The 23,119-nt window shown below is 40.3% G+C and overlaps 1 protein-coding gene across 3 annotated transcripts in view; it reads left to right on the plus strand.

Moving 5' to 3' along the window:
- LOC140290082 (uncharacterized) overlaps nt 1-23,119 on the plus strand; it is a 91,533-nt gene that overhangs the window by 18,184 nt on the left and 50,230 nt on the right. For all 3 annotated transcript variants that reach the window (XM_072379319.1, XM_072379322.1, XM_072379320.1), the window contains exons 6-12: nt 5,620-5,822; nt 8,459-8,609; nt 10,643-10,836; nt 20,878-21,030; nt 21,703-21,878; nt 22,574-22,708; nt 22,910-22,996. In XM_072379319.1, the coding sequence (XP_072235420.1) occupies nt 5,620-5,822; nt 8,459-8,609; nt 10,643-10,836; nt 20,878-21,030; nt 21,703-21,878; nt 22,574-22,708; nt 22,910-22,996 (1,099 nt within the window). The remainder of the gene's footprint in view (nt 1-5,619; nt 5,823-8,458; nt 8,610-10,642; nt 10,837-20,877; nt 21,031-21,702; nt 21,879-22,573; nt 22,709-22,909; nt 22,997-23,119) is intronic.

Genomic DNA, 23,119 nt, shown 5'->3' on the forward strand with positions numbered 1-23,119 from the left:
AGGAAACTGAACCTGGGACATGTCTCGAACACTTCCCCCAGAGGGCATCTGGAAGACATCCTTACTATATGCCCAGAACGACTTGATTGTCTTTTTTTGATAAAAATAGGCAGTGACCGTAGAATGAGGCTTGACCGAATGACCAGGCTTGTCACCTCATACTTAAGGGCGTGCCCAGGCATCCTTTGAAGGAAGCTTAGTTTGCTTGCTTGTGTTTGCAATTCAGTTTTTTTCGCTCACTCCCCACAGCTTGTGACAGTAGATGAGTGTTAAAGCATTGAGCAGCTTGTAAAATGACAGCGTTTTGGCTCAGCTCCTGCCTCACTTGAAAAAACCACTACAGCTGCCCCGTGCTGCTTGTAAATCTCCTGCTCAGGAGAACAAGATCCTGAGATATGTCAAAGTCCTGCACTTGTGGCAAGAGCTCATGACCAAGACAAGAGAAGTTAGTCCTTTTGTTAGTTAGTCCAAATGAAGAGCATGGTCTCAAACTTGGGAATGCTAATTCTCACCCAGGCTGCATCACATTTGGCTGCCAACTGCTACTGTGCAAGGTGGAATTCTTGTCTCGATAAAGCCAGAAGGACTATATCTTCTGAAAGAAAGAAGTTGTGTTCCATAGTCTCACAAAACTCTTCTAACACCTAGTGCTAGTTTTTGCTTTAGCAACTGTGGTGCCTGCCAGTATCCTAGAATGGTGCCGCTCTGATTGTCTGTTGGTTGGAATTTTTTATTGGACTTTTTATTGTAAAGATGCTAACTGTTTGCATATTCTTCTGTGCTAGAATAGATGCTGTGTTGGATGGGAGCATTATGCTGATGCATAAGCTATTGATTATTTTACTAATCGATTAATCTGCCGTTGTAATTGATCTTTTAATCGGAGAGGAGAGGTTTGATATACACCCTATCACAGCCGCTATCTCACAAAGAAATATGAATAAATAAATAAATAAATAATATCCATCAAGTGAGATTTCAATAGAAGTGTGATTTTTTTTTTTCTTTCTTTCCGTAATGACAGATAAACTTACAATGTGCCAAATAAATTAATAAAATTGAAAATGAAACATTTGTCTAAATTTAAACTCGGACCTTGTCTTGAGTCTGCTGCTCATGCCTGAAGTGCCTGGGTGCTTTCTACTGAGATGCTACTGTGGTATATAGAGCCATCAGTGATATACGGTTAATATCACTTGCATTAAGATAAGGTCATAAATGTGTTGAAAATTGTCTGTGTGTTGTCTGATCGGGAAAGGTTCGTTTAATGTTTGTCAAATGTGGTGATGCAGTATCTAAGTCTCACCAGCAGAGGGCGCGTTCACTACACTATGAACAGGGTAACGGAAATCTAGCGAGAATACGCTGTGAGAACGGGAACACACACCTGAGTGTGAAGATGTGTGTGGCGTAACGCGATAAATTATATATATTTTTGGCTTTTTGCAGGTAAGAGAGGAGAGTGGTAATTGTGTGGTTGATGGGTGAATGTGTTAAGTGTGAGTTTATGGTCTCTGTTGGATTCTAGATCATATTGTTCAGAAACTTTACTTGATAGTACTCGTTGCCTAGCAACCGCGAGCAAGCGTAAGGCTGGAGAAAGCTATGAGCCGGTGTAAAGAGCCCGGACCGTTCGCGTATTGTTAATAGATAAATAAATAAGTTAAGATAGAGAAACAAATTGATATTGAATGTACAAAATAAGACAACTGGTCTGGAATAGCAATGTAACGGTCGTGATTATTGTTTGGATGTTTTGTGCAGATGTTCATCATTTTTCTGTGTTATGTGAATATTCTGTGAGAACGGGAACACACACCTGAGTGTGAAGATGTGTGTGGCGCAACGCGAGAAATAAAATATATTTCTGGCTTTATGCAGAACAAAAATAAAAGACTTTCAAATTAAATGTGTAGTGGAGGACAACTTCACTTTGTACCACGCTACACTATGACATGGAAGTTGTGTAATTGCGGTATGTTAGCTCAGCCTTACAGTCGTTTCCTTGGTTTTGAATTTGAAATGATTTCACACTTGGTTTTGGCATTTTTCTGGCTGTCTTCATACCTTTTTCTGTTGCTCTGTTGCTTTTCCCTCTCTCTCTTCTTTTTTCCTTTCTCTGCTGATTCCATGATTAAACAAACAAGCATGCTTCTCAGCTATGGGCACATTGGAAACAGCAGACAGAGAAGTAACAGTAAAGGAGGGAGGATTGTAGCACCTCTTAACAGAAGGTATAACCATGGAAATGTTCCAGAAAAAGGAGTGTCTCTGTACCCAGGATGCTGAAGTGTTGGCACTGTGATTCAGTCTACTGAGGGAGTTTACCTGTGTTACCTACTAGCACTTTGTGTGGTATATTTAGCTATGTTGTTGCCAAGCCACAAAAGCATTCATAGCAAACTCTGGAGATTTCAACCGCACCTCTCTCTGCTACACTTTAACTTTCCAAAAGTTTGTCAGCTGATTTTTATTTTATTTTGTTATCAATCTATGTTGTTATTTTCCCTTAATTATTTATACTGCAGCAATATGATTTCCATTCGGGGATTAATTGATTATTATTGAACTGATTTGAATTTAATTCAATTGAATTTTTAATCAAATCAAATTTAACTGAACTAAATGATATCAGATCAAATCAAGTTGAATCTGTTAACACTGTCAACACATTTCACATATTTCACAAGCTAACCAAGCTTAGCAGGACTTGTCACAGTAAGTGAAAAATTTGTTTCTTAAGTATTTTTTAATTATAAAGTTTGCAGGAATTTGAATTATTGCAATTAGAAAATAACCAACACGACAGACAATATAAATGAACATTTATTTCTAACAACCACAGACAGAGACTACATAGAACAGATGAAATGAATTACAAGCTATGTCAATGAAAGTGTGACAGTGTGTGTGTGTCCGGCAAACGAGGGAGCATTGGAAAAAAGGACAAAGGATATTACATGTATAGATAGATAATAAATAAATAGATATTAAATGTAAGAATGTGTGACCTCATTAAAGAATAATTGTGTTTAAATGATTTTTTTTAAAGTTAAACTTAACAAGCCAACACCAACCCATATATCTTGAGCACCGTGGAGGCTGCAGTGCCTTGAAGAGGCACAGTGTAGCTTTAACAGAGTGACTGGTAAAGGGGTTCTCTCCTGTTCTGCCTGGTCCCATGTCCCATGCATTCCAGCATTGGACCTTTGGACCACACCACTTAGATGAAGGATGCTGCTTTGTCTCTCTTAGCTCTGGATTGAGCATAGATAAAACAAACTTGGTTGTGTATAAAGCAGACTGTCCCTTGTGAGGGTTTGGGTCCATAATCTTTAAGTCACACTGAAAAGGTTTATTAGCAGGAACAAGAAAGTGATTAATATCATTAACTCTAATGACTAAGGTGACAAAAAGAAACTTATACAATAATTGTAAATATTGTAAATATTTACATATATTTATTTATTATATATATATATATTTCAATTTTTTATTTAAAAAAATTGAGCTACCTGACTAATTTTGAATGTCCCCCTCTGGGGGATAAATAAAGTTTATCTCTATTCTAAATTGGAAAATTGGATGAGATAAAAACAATTAAAGCCACAGATGGTGTGAGTTTGGCCTGGAGATGGTAAGTGACATGACTGTGATACAAGACACTATAAGACTGCACAGGACTGCCCACAGATCAGCTTATCTATGCTTGAAAGTTGGGGTGTGGGAATGCAGATAACAGGTTTTCTTCTATGAGGACAGTTGATTCTTGTAACTAGTGTACTGTACTTTTGTGCGCTGTACTTTATCTGAATGAATTATATTGTGTTATATTGAAACATGATTCGTCAGTACCAAACCGAAAAAGTCTTGGACAAAACAACAAACACTGAAAGCATTGAAAGGTGTGTCTGTATTTGTATCTGCAGAATATGTCAAATAAAATATAAATGACGAAATATGCATCTTACATGCATGAAGATTATATATATATATATATATATATATATATATATCAAAAACATTGCTTGTTTGCAGTTCTCCATGTGGTAACATCACTGTAGATTTCTCCATGGATGCCACTACAGACCTCACTTCTTTGGTCACCCTCACTAAACGCTTGGATGCACTGAGCCAGTTTTTTTTATTATTTTTTTATTTATTTATTTTTTTTTATTTTTTTAACTCTGCACACAAGTCTGTTGGTGTTAATTGAATGCCCAATTCAATTAAACTTATTTAAATTCAGTTTCAGTTTATTTATATAGCACTGGTTCACAACAAAAGTAATCTCAACACTCTTGAATGATACAGTCCAGGTAAATCCAACTATAATCTAATTAACTGCAGTCCAGCTCATTTTCTTCCAATAATGTTAATTGGTAAATACCGTCATTTCCGCACCATAAAGCGCACGTAAAAGCCTTAAATTTTCACAAAAATGGCCGTGTGCCACACAATCCGGTGTGCTTTATGTGTGCACCGGATTCCAAAATCTGTCATGGATACCACCATTTTGAATTTACCGCGGGGAGCGCCGAGCATTCATCGGGGCATTAAGCCCCCTCCGCATCACTCAGCTCTCCCTTCGCGCCGCTCACCCGCTCCCCGCCACGTTCACTTTTGCCGCGTCTCTTCGCTCTCGTACATTGGGAAAGAATGGCAGCTGGCCACTTCGGTGTGAATCCAGGGTCAGGCGGATCCCAGCCATTCACTCTGAATGTGGCAAAGATTGTATCGAGCTCATATTTAGCGATTGAATCGCGTCATCATTAATGCTTTTGCCCATGTCCCAGTGAGAGCCTGTTCTTCAGTCTGAGATGGGTGATGCAGACCAATGTGCAGTTTATCCTTGTTATGTTGTTGTCCTTGACCGTCAGTCCATTTCCCGCTGACACAGGGACGTAACACATGCACTACGTGTGCTGGCAGCGATAAACCATCAGAGAACATTAGGTAATACTACGCCTTATAATCAGGTGCTCCTTATGTATGGGTTAAGTACAGAAATGGACCCCATAATGGAGGGTGCACTTTATAATCAGGTGAGCCTTATAGTGCGCAAAATACGGCAGTTGAATAGCCATAGAAACCATTGAATTATATAGAATATTCTTTTTGATAACATGTTTGAACAACCAATGCAGGTTAATGCAAGTATTGCTGTGGCTCCTTACTGAGATAAGAGGTCTTTTTGTTAGAGGTGGACTCAACACAATAAAGTTGGCAGCTATGTCCTGTGACCACACAACCTCTGCCATCGCTGCCAGTCACACACAAAAGATTTTTCTTTACTGTTTTTGTATTAACAATCTCTCTTTTTGGCTATGACTTGTGGCTTATGCTTTTTCCAAAAGTGTATTTCAGGAATTACTATAGTGACACTTTTAATTTGATGGAAACTGGAGTTCATTATAATTGGCACATAATAGGATGGTCTTGATGATTTAAACTTATTAAATAGTGAAATAATAATAGAAATAATAATAGTGCTGGGAAAACACTCACAAGAAAGATTAGCTGTTTACACGGGACATAAAAATGATCTTTGTTATGAACCTTTTTCATTTTGATGTTGTTGTTTTTTGCTATGATGTGGTTTGGTGTGGCTGCTGGCAGCTCCTCTGAGAAAAGAGAAGATTTGGACGAAGCCATACAGTTCACAGAGTGTCCTTCAAAGCATCTTCATACTCATCAGCACACCTTGAGCTTTACCCAAAGTGACATCCAAGGAGAAGAGAGGATTGAGTCAAGAACTGCAGAGCTACAGGGCTTCAGGGAAACACCTGGAGAGAAAAGAGAAGAAAAAGCAGAAAAACTGGGTAGGCTCTTTTTCTTTTTACAATGTAGATCATAATGGTTTGATGCATTTTCCCACCACAGTTGACTGCTTTTTATTCAAGTTTCTATTAAAACTTTACTGTTTATTTTGCATTTACACATTATAGGTCTAAAGCCAATGTGGATTGCGTTTGTTGTAGAACTCTTCCCCGAGCCCACCACCACACCCCCTGCCAAGCAGTGAAATTTCAACTTGCCGTCACCTACTCAAACATTTAATTGTTTGTTCTGTAATGTAGCTCTAGTATTCCAAAGACAGCTTGTTTTCCATTACTTTTCAATGTTTCTTCTTCTTCTTCAATTCAGAGTTGCCTGGAAGTTTGGTAAAGTGTTGGTCAGCCGCCTCAGATCTTTTATTTGTATAACTATTATATAAATATATTTTAGTTTTTTCAAATCTGCATAGCAAATGATGTGAGCCAGGACTTTCGTTGTGTACTCAAATTTAATTTTGCAACCCTGGTATATTAAACGTCCGATCCAGCCTCTTGTTCTCCAGAACATCAGAACAATGCATAGAGTGCTACCAAAACAATTTCTTCAAATGAATGACTGCCAGATGAATAATATATGAATAATATAATAAAAATAACACACCAAATGGAAACACTGCATGTGAATTACATATGTTATAACATTTGTGATATTATTTACACACAGGGATTAAGAATTTTGAAAAAAAAACCTCATATTGCAGTCAACAAGTACTGTAAGTAAGCATTGCCAGCCAGGTCAGTGGTTTGATCACGGTCTTCATGTCGAGGTGTCCTTGAGCAAGACGCCGAACCCCATATTGCCTCTGATGCATTCATCAGTGTGTGAGTCTGTGTGTAACACTATACAGAATAAGAAGTGCTGAATGTTCATCATGACTAGAGGAGCAACATATAAATTAAGTCCATTTATTATTTTGCTGTAATTGGTTTAAATTATTTGCCGATCATTGCATTCTCATTTTGTTACATTTTATCTGTGGTTGTGTGGAATAGTCTCCTTAGAAGTTGTTAGTATCTTAACTGTGGTAGATGGAAAATCAGAAAAGATTATGGCGGGCAAGCCAGTGCTTCCAATCTCTCCAAAATAACTCAAACCAGATACAGTCCATAAAACAACATCTTGTTGCAACTTTAAAGTTCTGTGGTTATTCTGTGCTGTCAGAAATCTGCCATCAGTTGCTAGAGACACTCAGCTCAGTTCAAATCAATAGATTATTTACTCAATTAATCCCCATAGGAAAAATTCATATAGATATGTTATTTTTACGTAAAGGTAAAAATAGAATACAAATCAGTTGACAAACTCGAAACTATTTTACTAGGCTTGCTGTGATTTTGCTGAAATAATAAAAAAAAAGCTCTCTTTGGAGTCCTTGAGATACTTTACAGAACAAACATAATTCCGAGTTTAAACGGGTCACCTGAATCAATATGTTATGATCTTTTGGGATTATTTCACCAAATCTTCAAGTGGTGCAATGTTAAGCACTTTAGATTTTGTCACTTTAGATTTAGATTTTTTTAGATCCTTTCGGATTTAGAATATATTCAAGATATGAATATGTGAAAACTGCTGTAATGCCCATTTAAAGGTATTGCAGAGAGTGGAAATAACTAGTTGGCCTATAATATGTACAACATAACTCTCTTGAATGGAACTGAAGAATTTTACGACAGAATCAACATTCTAATGCCAAGATAGGGGCTGTACTCACATTTTGGTAGTTAATAAACTGCTGTAACCTCTTATAAGGTACCTTTTTTGTAGATGGTGGAAAGAACTTGTTTGAAAAATGTATGTACAAAATAACTAGTATTTTTGTACATACATTTTTAGAATCAGCCATTAACCAAATATGTATGCTTTTGGATGATTGAAATGAGGCAGACACATGCACAGGAGAACAGGAATGTGTATGAGGAACCTGTCCACGTTTAATTTCTGACATTGTTCTTCTCTCATGAGATATTTTCAAACAGGAAGATTATCTGTGGCCAATATGGTGGTGCTGTTGATGTGAAAAAAAAAAAAAACAGACAGAGGTGACTTCTACGTATATAAGTCCATGGTCACAATCAGATGAATATGCAACACTATCAAAGTAAAAGCTCAAAGATATGCAAATTGAAATAAGCCAGACACATGCACAGGAGAACAGGAATGTGTATCAGGAACCCTCTTGCTATGAGGCAGTAGTTCAACAAAATTACTAGTTTAGTGTAAACTAGAAAAGATTTGTTTTTTCAAAAATAAAGTTAAGTACTCTTTGATTAGGTTTGTTTTCTGGAGGATTTTTTATAATTAAAGCTTTATCTTGCATAATGAAGTTTCAGATTCTTTAAAAGTGTCCCTGACTATCAGTAGGCAGTAGCTACAGTGTCACCTTTTAAAATAAATCTTCAGAAATGTTTTGATTAATACAAATCTTGTAAAACATGTGTATTCAGTTGTTCAAGGTGTCTATAATGGTTTATCACTAAAACTGCAGGTTTTGCCGTATGCCAGTCCATGCTGACCCAGTCCATACCTGCTGCAGCTGAACAGTCCCCTGAGACTTACCTACTTCAGTGTAAAGCATCAGAAAAATCCAAGTCATTTTCTACCAATGTTAAATCACTAGCCAAGAAGAAAAGGCATCAGTCCAAGTCTCCACAGAGGTACCAAGAAGATAAGGCACCGAAAAAGAAGAAAAGATCCAAGTCACCTCATAGGGATTACAGGAGAAGATCCAGATCCAAGACCCCTTTAATGAAGAGGAGATCACGATCACGGTAGAGTTGCTGTTTGATTGTTTGATAAGATCTTTGTAAGGCTCTTATCGCTCAAGTAACCAACAATTGAATTGACATGAATTGAGTTATTTTATAAATGCAGTTTGATCAAACTTTTCACAATTGTTCTCTCTTTAGCAAAAAACATGTTCTTTCGTTTTCTTTTCCTTTTGTTTGATAAAGTGCTAATATATGGAGGGGGGAAATTAAATTTTGTGAATAAATTTTAATATAGTCCAAATGTTACTCAGACGATTCTCATGAATGATCAGGGTTACTTGTTTGTATAATTTTCCTGGTGGTGACCACTAATTTTATTGCAGTCATGCTTAACCAACAACCTGAAATGATGTGTCCTAGAAACATTGCCGATCCACATTAGCCTGACACAATTAGTGAATACATTTTTTGTTAGAGTTTGTGGTGAAAAGCAATGAAGATCAACCTGTTGCCTCTATGTGCAAAGTTAGTTGGTCTTTGCAGACACACACACCGTAGTATTCATAAAACCTTTTGGGTAAGATGTAATAAATCTTCCTATGCATGGACCTCTTTCTTTGGCAACGTATTCTCATGAAAGAGTTCGTATGGAAACGTACGAAAAGTTATGTACTGATTTTTGTGCATTATCCTACAAATATCCAATGACATGAGCGACCAGTGCGCATGCGGAACTCCCTGCAGTGAAAAATGGCTTCCTTTCGTTTCAGCTATTGAACACGCCCCTTTCCGTTGGCGAAACAGAGTGTCAGGAATCATGTCTAAATGAGCATTTTTTATGTTTTCATAACATAGCTTTTCTCACGACATAAACGTACATGTTAGGGTTATACTTTTTCAGTTGAAGAATGCGTAGTTTTTTTAAATCCTAATTTCACAACCCTGACCCTAACCCGGAAGCACGATATAAAAGAACTACAATTTGTACTAAATTGCCATACACAGTGGCGGGCAGCGCCATATGTTTTGTCGTTCGAATATGTTTCCTCTAATATGTGAAATTGTGGCCAGGAAACTTTCAGACTTATTACAGGTTTTGGGGTTGGGAAGCACATCTGTTTAGTCAGATTTGATTTTGCTTATCGTTAAAGGGGGGAAATCACGTTTTTTCTGGGTTTTGACCCTACTTAGTGGCGCCCCCTACAGGTGTCCCACAGGTGATGGTATTTATAGGTCAAGAGCTTTCAAAAACTGTTTACAACTGGTCTGTAACACATTTTGTTGCTGCTCTGTAAGCATTCAAAAGTGTCTCAGGTTCAAAGGCCATCTCTTAGGAGCAGGAGCTGCCCACAATTTTCATACTGACATATGGTACACCCTAGGTCAAGACCTCTCCAATGACGTCTTCACTTTTGTCTTACACCAAAGTTTAATTTCCATGGCTCCAAGGCAAAGCCCTTTGAAGTGTACTTTCTCAGACCCTTATTAAGACCAAGCTTGATGTAAGGGGTAGTTAGGGGTAGTTAAGGGCGTGTGTTCAAAACATTGACGTCTGCTTAATACACTGTCAGACTTTTGAATTCGGACCAATTTAGACCCGGTTTCCCCATAATTTACAGTGAGTTTCATATTATATTTTCTAATGACCTAATATGGCCAATTATACCTACTGTATCCCTTTCCCCAGGCTGACAGGATGTTCCTCGATGACCAAGACTTCAGTATATTGTAGTGCCAATACGTACCTGAATTGGCTTTATATATACCCTTTACTTTGGGTTCAGTGATTATGCATAACGTTCCACTAAAAATCAGAAACACAGAGAAGACATATGGATAGTCTGCACGAGGGAACCTAAAATATTTAACCCTCCCAATTCTGTTTAGGCTGGGTCGATAATGTTGTCCTATTATACATCAGTTTTATTCTTTTTCTTATTTTTTTTTTTATATACAAAACAACATAGAAAAATCAGAAAAAAGTAAGGTCAACGTATAACTACCAATCAGTATTATTGTTTTATCAGATTTAATATTCATGCTTCATCAGTTGTTTCATTACAAATAAATTAAACCTCATGTTGTTTGTGTAGGTCAGTGGACCGGAAGCCACAGAGGTCACGCTCACGGTCAATGTCATGCAGTCGGAGGAGGATTGCATATTGCCAGAGGAGCCGTTGGAAACGTGAACCGAGTCACTCCCCTGTTCTCATCCTTCGCAAAAATAGATCCCCCTCTCGAAAAAACAGGAGTCGGAGTAACAGCCCACAACGCATCAGTGAACTGGGTCAGATATCATAAACTATATCATTTGAATGTTTTTCACTGAGTGCTGTTTCGTATTTTGTCACTGTTGTTTATGAAGTGGGTTTCATTGCCATAAAGTTACCGCATGCTACAGTCATTTTGCTGTTTTGCAACCTCAGCAGTTATACAAAGACTAACAGGAAATATTGCTATGTTGTTAAGAAAGCTATTCTATTGAAATGAGATGGTTACAACATTTAGAGAAATGTATTTGACTGAAAACATATTTTCATGGACTAAGTGATTTTCATGGACTAAGTCCTTCACCATCCTTTGTCTTTGATTTGGCTATTTGGGGCATTTTTGGGCTTCATCCTTTGGGCAGAAGGTGCATAACCTCAAGCTAACCTCAGCGTTCAGATGTAAGGACTAAAAAAAACAAAGCAATCAGTTGAAATCATCACACATCCAGTTATGCAATAAAGTAATTACACCCTCTTTCAGTTCTAAGATTTTACATATTAGCAAATAATAACAAAAGTTCAAATCCTTACTGGTCTGAAAATGAGGTAAGGACAACCTCAGATTAACAACAATTCTTGACATTTTACATATTACATCGTGTCATTATTCATCAACAAAAACTAAGCCAAAATCCAGAGGTATTATGGGAAAAGCAACCCAGGAATTATAAGGTTAAGTTGCAGCCAGGTGCTGCTAATTAAATGCACTGGATTAACTGATCATCAGCATGTGGGACCACCCCAGTAAAGCAGACATTAGGTGCGCTTCCATCACCCTGTTTCGATGCGCGTCGAGGCACTTCCGAGAACAGTTTTGTGAAAGTCGGCGTCTTTCGGAAGATATTTAGATAACTAGAGATCCATATAACGGAGTGAACTTAGACGATGGGCTTAGACGATGCAGCCTCTAAATAAGGCATTAGCTGTCTTTATTTCACCAATACTTTAAGATGATTGAATGAACGAACGCGTACTATAGCTCTGTTAGTTCATCGCTGCAATGTTGTTGTTATTGGCGAGTATTGGGGGCTTATAGAGGGCTTTCTACACACTCGTCTACTGGGATGACGTCATCTACGCTCACCGCTGCAGCACAACTCGTTCACTCCGGACGTCCATCATACTCAAAGTTGTCATCCACGTCGTCAAAATCTGATAAATATCCTGCCATGTTGCACAAAACTGTCAGCAGCAAACTACATGTGAAGTTAGACGACTTTCACAGACCACAGAGTAAATAAGCTGTGCTGCAGCAGCGCACGTCGATGACGTCATCCCGGTAGCTGCCCCCCCCCGGTAGCTGCCAATAACAACAACACAGCATGAGCTAACAGTGCAATAGTACGTGTTCATTCATTAATTAGTCTTTCAGTATTGGCGAAATAAAGACAGATAATGCTGAACAGATAATGGATAAACGTGGAACTCTAGTTATCTAAATATCTTCCGAAGGACGCCGACTTTCACCAAACTGTTCTCGGTGAGTAGATAAACGTATTTCGTGCCAGAAATAAGGTCTAGGTTTAAAAATACCGGAGTTCTCCTTTAAAACAATGCCAAAGACGGAATACTTACTCAAAAAAATTTTGTATAGTATCTATCTGAGGTGCTCTTTGGACACGGTTGAGAAAAGTAGACTAGAAAAAAACACCAAGAAAAACTCTTTAAAGGAAAAACTTTTTTGGTATTGGAGATTTTTGGTATTGGTATTGGAAAACTATGCTAAATTACTGTGGCTGCATGGCATAATATCTACCATCATATTATGTGTATTTGGGATCTTTTGAGATTTCCATTGAATATTTTTTTCATAAACATGAATTTTTGGGGGATTTTGAAGCAGTAATGCTTCCAGAGGAATGAACTTCTGGCAATTTTCAATATCTGTTATGAGTTACCATGGTTATGGAGCAGTTGTTTACAAAAGGGAACAGCTGATTGATCACTTCTAATGCTAACTAAAGCCAGAAGAAAGACTCCAAATCATCAATGATTTTAAGAGTAAATGTTATGAATGTTGGGTGGGAGAAAAATGGAGGAACAAGTGGAAAAAGTTTACACCAAGTCCTTTCTCGATACTGATGGGAAATGTCAAATCCCAAGCAAATTTTGTGATATTTAGTTATCCAAGAGCAACAAAAAGTCCCAAAGAACACAAACGTTGTAATCAGGAAGTGATGTAAGACGTCTTACCGCAAAACGTCAGCACTTTAGTCAAGGGTCTTAATATAGCTTCAGAAATATTTCCCCCCACCTCAGGACACACTCAGACCTACTTTGCCTCCCGCTCTAGTTTGCCACTCCCAATCCAGTCTGTCTCCAGCAGTCATGTGAAAAGCAGCTGGCGAGACTGAACCAGATGAAGGCTGGAGGTCCAAGTGATGTCAGTCCCAGATTTTTGAGATACTGTGTGAAACAGCTATGTGGGAATTTACAGCACCTTTTCAACCTGGGCCTGCATCAGGAGAAATTTCCAGTGCTTTGGAAGACAAGTTGCCATCCTATATCATGAATATATCAGAGGGACTTTTAACAGCTCACCTCAGTAGGCCAATAAATTCCTTTCAAGACCCAGTACAGTTTACTTATTGTACTGGGGGTAGGTGTTGTAGATGCCATCATCTACCTGCTGTGAGAACAATCGCCTCATCTTGAACACAAAAAAATTAAACTAATGATTGTAAATTTTCAGAGGACCAGGAAAAAGCCATGCACTATTTTTGTCCTGGGAGAAGAGATGTAGGTAGTGAAGAACAGATACTGCATTACAATAGTCCAGTCTGGAAGAGATAAAGGCATGGGCGAGCTTTTCAGCATCTGAGAGGGAGAGAATGGGACGGAGTTTGGAGATGTTTCGGAGGTGATAAAAGGAGGTCTTGCAGAGATGGTTGATATGGGAATTAAAGGTGAGTTGGGGGTCCATTTTTGTACGCCAAGATGAAAGTGAAATGAAAGACCATGATGGCTGATGACCTGACCAAGGGGAGTGAGGTAGAGGATGAAGAGGATGGGACCAAGAACTGACCCCTGGGGAACATCGCAGGTGACTGTGTGGGGGTTTGAAGTGGAGTTGCCCATGGTGATGTATTCTGTCCGGTTTGTGAGATATGAATGGAACCAGCTGAGGGCAGTGTCAGTGAGTCCAGTGGTGGCATGGAGCCGGTTTAATAAGATGGCATGGTCGACAGTGTCAAATGCAGCAGATTGAGTAGGGAGGGGGAGTCGGAGTCTGATGACCTCAGGAGGTCATTTGTAACTTTTACAAGAGCAGTCTCTGTGCTGTGGGCGGGGTGGAAACCAGACTGGAATTTTTCATAGATGTTATTGAGTTTTAGATGGTTCTGAAGATGGCTAGCCACTGCTTTCTCAAGTATTTTAGATATGAAGGGGAGATTGGAGATGTAGGATGTAGGATCGCTGGGTCAAGGGTGTGTTTTTTGAGAAGTGGTCTGATAATGACTGTCTTCAAAATAGAGGGGATGTGGCCAGTTTGGAGAGAATGGTTAATAACAGAGGTGATCAGGGGACTTAGGACAGTGATATGGGTTTTTACCAGGGAGGTTGGGAGGGGATGCAGGGTGCAGGTGGTGGGTTTCATCTTCTTGATGATATTTTGTACCTCTTCTGAAGAGTCCAGGGGAAAGGAGCTCAGGGGTTGGGGGAATGCAGACGTTAGGGGAACGGTTTGGGTGAGGGGATCAGAAAGAGAAGCGCGAATGAGGGCAATCTTGGAGGTGAAAAAGTCCATAAAAAGATTGCACTGTTCTGCTGTAGTGCCAGTAAGTGGAGGGGGTTGTGGTTTGAGAAGATGGTTGATGGTGGAGAAAAGCTGTTTGGAATTTCCTGGGCTGTTTCTGATTGCATTGGAGTAAAACTGTGACCTTGCCTCATTTAGGGATTTGGAATATTGTTGTTGATGCTCCCGGGAGATTTGTTTATGAACAATGAGGCCAGAGGTTTTGTAGCGCCGATCAAGGACCCGCCCTGCTGTCTTCATCCTTTGAAGCCTATCTGTAAACCAGGGCGCTGAGCGGCAGAAAGTGACTGCTGTGGATTTAGCAGGGTCATGGTGGTCCAAGAGGCTATTGAGGTGGCTGTTGTAATATTCCACTGCTTCGTCGGGTGATGAGAAGTGTGTGAAAAGGTGCTGAAAGTCTGCTGTCAAGTGTTCTGGGTTTATCCTTTTGAGGTTTCTAAAACAGATATTGCTTTTGGGCTTGGAGAGGTTGAGTGAGGATAGCAACTCCACAGAAACAACCTTGTGGTCAGAAACACCTAGGTCATAAAACTGCAGGTTGGTGAGAGATGCAGAGTTTGTGATTACTAGGTCCATGGTGTGCCCTCTGGTGTGTGTGGGGGCATCAACAAGTTGCTTGAAATTGAAACAGTCAAGTAATTGAAGAAATTCAGCGGCAAAACGGTTGGAGGTAGAGTCAATGTGAGTGTTCATATTACGTAGTATGATAACATCTGCAGTTGATGTGCAGAGAGTTTCGAGGAGGTTTGACATCTCAGGGATGAAGGATGAGTTTGGTTTTGGTGGTCGGTAAATCAGGAGGAACAGCACGGTGGACGGGGGCTTAGACTGCAAGGCATTCAAACGAAGAGAGTTTGGGTAATGGCTGCGAAGATAGCTCCAGATCGCAGTGATGGATGACTGCCAGGCCGCCACCACTACCTGTACTGCGGGCTTTCTGGAGGTACCCATATCATTTAAGGAGGAAAAGGTATCGTTTATCCAGTATGTGGTCGTGAATGAGGCAGGATTTGTTTACGGTTGACTGGGCATTAAACAGCTCAATTTTGCTGCTGAGAGCAGGGACAGAACTTTTCAATGGCCGTAGCAGACTGAAATCCACTCCACGTTTTCCATCCAGCCCTTGGAGAGACGTTGCCATGGAGACGCCCAAACTCTTTGTCCTGTAGGAGACATTGCTGATGACATGAGTGAGAGGTGACAACTCGTGTGGGTGACCAGAGAGTCGGTATGGTGGGACTTGTCCCGGAGTAGAAGAACTTTCTTCTTGAACGTCTGTGGATATAACGTGGACGGCGGAGAAGTCCAAGTTCTTTAATCACCATTGTGCATGGTGGAATTAAGAAATGGTTGAGATTTATCAACTGGTTGGCGGAGTAACTCAACATTGCATGTAACGGCAATAGCAAGAATTGTTTTTAGCCACGTAGCTGATAGCAAGGATGCTACGTGGACTTCCAGCTATGTGGTGGTGAGAGCAATGGATGGCATTGGGCTTTCCCAAGGGCACTTCACAATGGCAGGGAGGAGCAGGATCCAGGCTGTCCAGCACAAGACTCAAAACGGAGGTTCTCCGGCCATAGTGGCAGTGGCGATCATACAGATTTAGGGTGTCTTCAAGCAACAGGTTGGTAGGCAGCCGAGACTTCATAACGTTAGTATCATGTTAACTATCTAAAAAAAGTTGACTGGTCTGTGGCACAGGTAGTAAAAAGGTTACTTTAAAAAGATTGCCAATTTTAAAGCGCAATGCTTATTTATAACTCGATGTTGATTAGCTCAGCTGGAGAAGCGGCGAACATGCAGCGCCAGCGTCCTCTCCCAGCGTTTTTTTTCACCCTGTACACATCACTGTGAAGAAAAGGAGCCAAAACGGTACTCTGCGGAGCCCCAGTACTGCATTCTTGTGTTCCAGAAACACATCTCCCCATCCTGATATACTGTGGTCTGGCAGTCAAATAGTCTATAATTTACGGTGTCAGGGTGGGGGCCACACCCATACCTAGAAGCTTATCTATCAGTATGGGAGGCTGTATGGTGTTGAAGGCACTGGAGAAGTCAAAGAACATGATTCTCACATATGAACCAGGCACATCCAGATAAGCATATGCCTGATGCAGCATGTACAGAATCGCGTCTTCCACTCCAATGTGTTTCTGGTAGGCAAACTGGAGGGGGGTAAAGATCCTCAGCAACCTGCAATCTCATGTCTTCATGATATGAGATGTCAAAGCCACCAGTCTGTAGTCATTCAGCTCCACCGGTTGCCCTAATTTGGGCAGTACAGAGAGAGAGTACAATCTGTATGAGACAATAAGTTAAGTCACAGCACTGGGACTTTTTCCATCTGAAGGCTCATATTGAAGAGTCTATGAAGAGGGACTGCAAGTTGACCAGCACAGTCCCTCAGAAGCCTTGGACAGACTCTGTCTGGGTCTGCAGCCCTCCCTGACTGAAGTCTCCTGAGCTCAGCTCCGAGCTCCTCTATAGTTAGACAAAGAGGTTGTAGCGGAGGGATGACGACAGGAGTGATGTTGCTATTAATTTTAGAGATGGGGATGGGGGTGCAGCTGGACAGAGGAGGGTAAGTGGTGGGAGTTGCTGCAGAGGTGGAGGTGCAGCTGAACTGAGGAGGCCAGGCGGTGGGAGCAGCCACTGATGTGAAGGTGCAGCTGTGCTCAGGATGCCTGGTGCTGGAAGCTGCTGCTGAGGTGGAGGTGTGGCTGGGTTCAGGATGCCTGGTGGTGGAAACTGCTGCAGAGGTGGATGTGCAGGTGGGCTCAGGATGCCTGGTGGTGAAAGCCGCTGAAGAGGTGGAGGTACAGCTGGACAGAAGAAGCCTTTTGGTGAGAGTTGCTGCAGAGGTGGAGGTGCAGTCAGGAGGAGGAGGCTTGGCGATGCGAGTTGCCATTGAGGTGGAAGTACAGCTGGGCAGTTGAAGCAGTATGGAGGAAGCAGCTGCAGTGGTGGGGGTGGAGGGAGCAGCAGCAGAGGTGGAAAAAGACACACTATCAAACCTGTTGAAATATTGGTTTAAAGGATTTGCTCTGCCATCATCACCTTCCACAGAGTTTTTCAGTCAGTATCCAGTTACATTTTTCTTGTACTCCACCTTAGCTCGATGTAGTGAATTTTTAAGCTCCCGTTGTACATTCCTCCACCTTTCTCCATCCCCATTCTGGAACGCCATCTTTTTCTGGTTCAGGAGGTCTTTGATGTCACTGGTGATCCATGGTTTATTATTAGGATAGCAGCTTACAGTCCTTACCGGAATCACAGTGTCCCTACAGAAGTTAATGTAGTCAGTGATGGTGCTGACCCTCCTGTTCATGTCAGTGTCCATTTCTTCTTCCTCCAGCAGTACAGACCAGTCTGAGACATCACAGCAGTCTCTCAGTGCATCACGCGCCTCTGGTGACCACTTCCTGTGATGCTGTGATCAGATCTACCCAGTGGTGGAAGAGACACTTCCCTGTAAGCCTTGTTCACATGAGCATAAAACAGATCGAATGTCTTTTCTCCATGTGTTGGACAGTCCACATACTGTACAAAGCCAGTCAGGCAGGAGGATAAAGAGATGTGGTTGAAATCCCCTGTGATTGCAATGAATGCCTCAGGATGCTGGGTCTGTATCCTAGCAACGGCGTCATGGATGACGTCACACGCCGTAGTCGGTGCTGCCCTCGCTGGAATGTAAACAAAGATGACGGCTGTATATGGGAACTCTCTGGGTGCGTAGAACGCACAGAAACCAGTTGACAGCAGTTCAATGTTTGGACAACATATCCTCTCCTTAACGGTCACATTGTGGGGGTTAACCCATCTCTGATTAAAAATCTGAATAATACCCCCGTCTTTCCGCTTACCGCTCGTACTCCGGTGAAGCCGGGTATGTCCACACATGAGTCTGGTGTGTTGTCGTTCACCCAGGACTCAGACAGACAGATCAAACTGCTCTCCTTATACAGTCGTTGGTTCCGCAAAAGTGCCTCTAGCTTATCACACTTGTTTGGTAGCGAGTTAGCGTTTCCCATAATGACAGAGGGCAGAAAAGGCTTGTACCTCCACCTCCTGTTGTCCCTCTTTGCCTTTTGTTTTTCTTCAGCTCTGCATCCACGGTACAGCTTTTTTAGCTCGATCAGAATCGATCAGTTTAATTCCGCGTCCAATTTTTGACAGTACCAACAGTTCTTCTCTTGTGTACACTGCTCTAGTACTGGTAGCAGTGCACATTGTCAGAAAAAACTAAACAAAAAACTAAATGTAAGTAAAAAGCAGATGACTCCATCCATCCATCCATTTTCTATACCGTCAATCCGTCGGTCGGGTCGCGGGGGGGCTGGAGCCTATCCCAGCAGTCATCGGGCGAAAGGCGGGGTACACCCTGGACAGGTCGCCAGTCCATCACAGGGCAAACAGATGACTCAATATCACAAAAAAAGTTTAGATAAAAACTAAAAATAAGACCAGCGCATAGCAACCGAAAAAAATCAGTTAAATCAATCAGTAGATTGAAAACACAACACTGAGGCTGTGTACACAAAGGGACACAGGAGAATGTTCTTCTGAAGGAAGCTTTGACTCTTCATTGTCTGCACCAAGATGTTGCATCTCCTCTATAGTGTAGAGAGAGTACAATCTGCTTAACAGACATTTGTTTGAGCAGCAGGATTAGAACCAGTGACTCAAAGAAGCTGAACAAACTGTTTAAGAAGGCTGGCTCTGTGATGGGGACTGTTCCAGGGCCCCTCGATCTGAGTATGCATGCTTAGTATGAACACAAGCTCATGGACAGAATGAGCAATGCTGCCAAGGCTCTGCATAACATAATGTTGATAAAGATGAGTATGTTCAGTGAGAAGCTTCTTAAGTTCCATTGCAACACAGAATAAAGCTCATTCATGCCAGCAGCATTAATACACAAACAGCTTAAGATAATTGAAGCCCTGGAACATTATAATTTCCATTTGAGATAGATGAAGTATCTTTTCTTTTAATTTAATTTAATTTAACTTGATATGATTTGATTTGATTTCATTGAAAATCTTACTAGGAAAGGACACCCCAGCAAGTTCCCCTCATGGGCACGCACACAAAAAACAGGTGGATCTTGGACTCTGTGGCATATTAAATACTAAAGTCCACGAGACTTTGAGTGCATTTTTAAAAAATCTCAGTAAGTATGGCTTGTTTGAAAGGGTTGCACGAGAACGCTTCTGGTTTAGAAAAATATTTATATAAATTAGCATTACTGGGTTTGTCTTGCTGCCACAGAAGCATGGCTGGAGTCAATTTTTCAATCATGAGCTCCTTTGCATAGTAAAATATTTTAGAGTCAAACATGAGGCTGTCTCCCGAATAGATAAAACTTTTTCTGAAATTGGGTCATGCAACTGAACAATGTTCTTAAGCACAGCACAAAATCTACAGCAGAATGTCTGTGAATCAAAAGAATCAAGGTCTTACAATGACCACTTCCAAGTCCAGATGACAACCTGATTTAAATGCTCAAGTGGGACTTAAAACAGCTATGCATAGATGTCTACAAACCTAAGGCAATGTTGTAAAGAAAAGTGGTCTATGATGTGAGAGACGGATAATAAATATTTCAAGTTATTGCAGCTTAAGGTGGTTACAAACTAGTAACTAATAATGAGGTTGATAAACAATGACACAGTGTAATATGTCGTGCTCCGTTGTTGGTATTTACACAATTTTGACACTTTCTTGTAGTTTTGGAGTTTATTGATTTGTAGTCAGTAACTTGGGGAATGATTTCCAAAAAACAGCTTATACAGTCAGTACAACATATTTCTGTTCATCTTGATGTTGAGCAGAAAAGCTAATTGATATTGAGTGCTGATATTCCACTACCTAGGTACAGGAAACATTACTTGGCAAAGGGGAGGAAGGACTAAGACTAAATTGTTCTACAAGCTGTAACTGCTAGTAATCTACATTCTATTTTAAAGAAAGTAATATAGATCAGACTAAAATGTAATGTACACCAAGTTTCATGACATTCAACTTGGTTATTTTTGTGTTGAAAACATGCCTCCACCAAATGATTACTCATAGACTGAAGTGAGCACATCTTAAGAAGTTAAGGTCTAGTGAGTTTGCCACTTTATTGCATTTAGACCAAAGGCATCATTCAGACCTGACAGTGGAACAGACCTAAAACAAGGCAGATTTGGTGAGAAAGACGATGTAATGTGTCAGTGACCATCCGTGACCCTTATAGGTTAAGTTGTTTCAATAAATTACAGAAGATTTGTGTTACATCTTTGTGTGTGCTCAGATAAGGACCAGTTGTTGGAAATTGCCAAGGCCAATGCTGCTGCAATGTGTGTCAAAGCTGGTATGCCCATCCCTGCCAGCCTGAGATCCACAGTACATCACCTTGCTCTGCCAAGTATTGCCATGAATGCTGCAGTGGCCAGTATGACTGCTGGTATGATTTCTCTTGCCTCTATATTTTTGTATTGTTACTGGTATGTTTGCTTGATTTTCTACATTTCTATCTCCTTTAGATTATCAGCCTCATGATAAGACAATTGTATTTCATTATTTCAGAAATGCTGTAACTAAGCTAATGCAGTAAAAAATCATGGTAAATTAGGTTCTATATATGGTGAATTTATTTGACTCTTATTTGTTCAATGAATCACATGTTGTATTTAACCTTTTTTATAACACACCTCCATTTCTAAGCTTTTTACCAGTCACCTACTCATCAAATGTTGGGTTCCACTATGAAGAGTTGATGTAGAATGTGTTACTTCTTAACTCGGTGACGAACTGTTAAATCTACTTTTAGATGTTATTCATTATCCATTTAGTCCCTGCGCCTCTTATCCTTGGGCAGTCCTCTGGAATGCAATATTCAATATAGCTTATTTATTCAGTTGTGTTTGAGACTTGTCAATCAATATAAGTTTGACAAAATTTTGTTACTAGTGTGCACGCCATCTTAAAGGCAAACAGTGGCTACTGAGAGCAATGTGAATAGTATTTAGTTTTGACATTTCTTCTATCATTATATAATTTCAGTTTTGTTATTTTATTGTTTTAAATGTCTACACCATCTTCGGTCATTTTTGCTGTATCTCTGTCTCCCTTATAGCCACTGTGACAGCAGCCTTGTCTAACATGGGCACTCTTACGTCACTGCTTCCACTGCCCTCCATCAATAACAAGCCACCTCCTCTCCTTGCCCAGTCCAACATTGCTGCTTTGGAGGAAGTGAAGAAGAAAATAGAAAAGCACGCCAACAGCATCAGCATTAAGGAGTTTACTGATGTAAGAATACAGAGCATTCAAGTTGCATATTAGAGAGTAGAGGTTGAGTACTATCGAATTAACCATAGTAATTGGAAAAAAAAGAATAATGAGTGGCTTAATAAAATCTGTGAAGATGTGTTATGATTAAAAACTAGGAATGGAACATTTGTATTCCTAAGAGCTTGAATAAGGGCAACTGGACTTCTTTGTGGATCTTGAAAATGTTTCACCTCTCATCCGAAAGGCTTCTTCAGTTCTGAACAAGATGGTGGGGAATATCAGCTTATCAGCAGAGAGGGTCGTTACAGTTGTATGTGTCACTGAGCCCCCTGACCTATCACCTCTGAATTGTCTACCTCTCTGAAAGGACGAGTTTTGGTCACAGGATCCAAGGTGTGAATGATTATGAAAACTGCCTTGGGAGGAAAAACTGAGAAGCTGTTTGGTGTATCAACACAAACTCCACACAGAAAGGTCCTAGCCGGGGTTTGAACCAGGAGCTCTCATGGAACTAAATGTTTAATTGATTGTTAGCTTTTTTTTTTTACATTAAGATTCTTTCATGTTCCTCTTTCTTAGAGTTTGTAAACAATTGTGACCACAAATCAAAATTCATTTCAGCACTCAAAATTTCACAGAATAAAAAAAAAAATTGGGGTGCGATTGAGGCTTTATGCACCTCCACAACATTTCCATGCTATGTGTTTTTGTAGAAATGCAAGATGATTGTGGACAGTACAGGAGAGCTCCCCGTGGCAGTGCCTCATATTTCAGATGACGAGGAAGATGACAAACCCTTTGGAGGACCAGCCATTCGAGAGCAAAAAATGATCAACTTCAACATTAACGTAACATCCACACACCCACAAGTCTTTTTCATGTTACCAAATGTGGTGTTTTCTTGTCCTATAAATCTGCATAAATACTTAGAAAACAGTGTTGAATAACTCTAAACCTATATGCTAAAGCAATATATATGCTTTTCATACTTAAGTAGCTCATTAAAGGAATACAAAAATGATAACACACTAATCTCTTTGTCTGTTCAGAACACAACTATTCGTCCTTCAGTATCGAGTGATGCAGGCATGGCCAAGGAGTTTCCTGTTTCTTCAGGATCGCAACATCGTAAAAAGGTATGACTAGATCTATAGAAAGTTTGGATGTTGTAACTCTGCTTTAAAGATTTGCTCCAGTATTAGAATATTCATTAGGTAATTTATACCCGAGGTTGATGAACAACAAAAGGTCATAGACTG

Source organism: Leuresthes tenuis, unplaced genomic scaffold, assembly GCF_036924035.1.
Source record: "Leuresthes tenuis unplaced genomic scaffold, fLeuTen1.0.hap1 SCAF_1, whole genome shotgun sequence".
In the NCBI taxonomy this organism is placed as follows: Eukaryota; Metazoa; Chordata; class Actinopteri; order Atheriniformes; family Atherinopsidae; genus Leuresthes; species Leuresthes tenuis.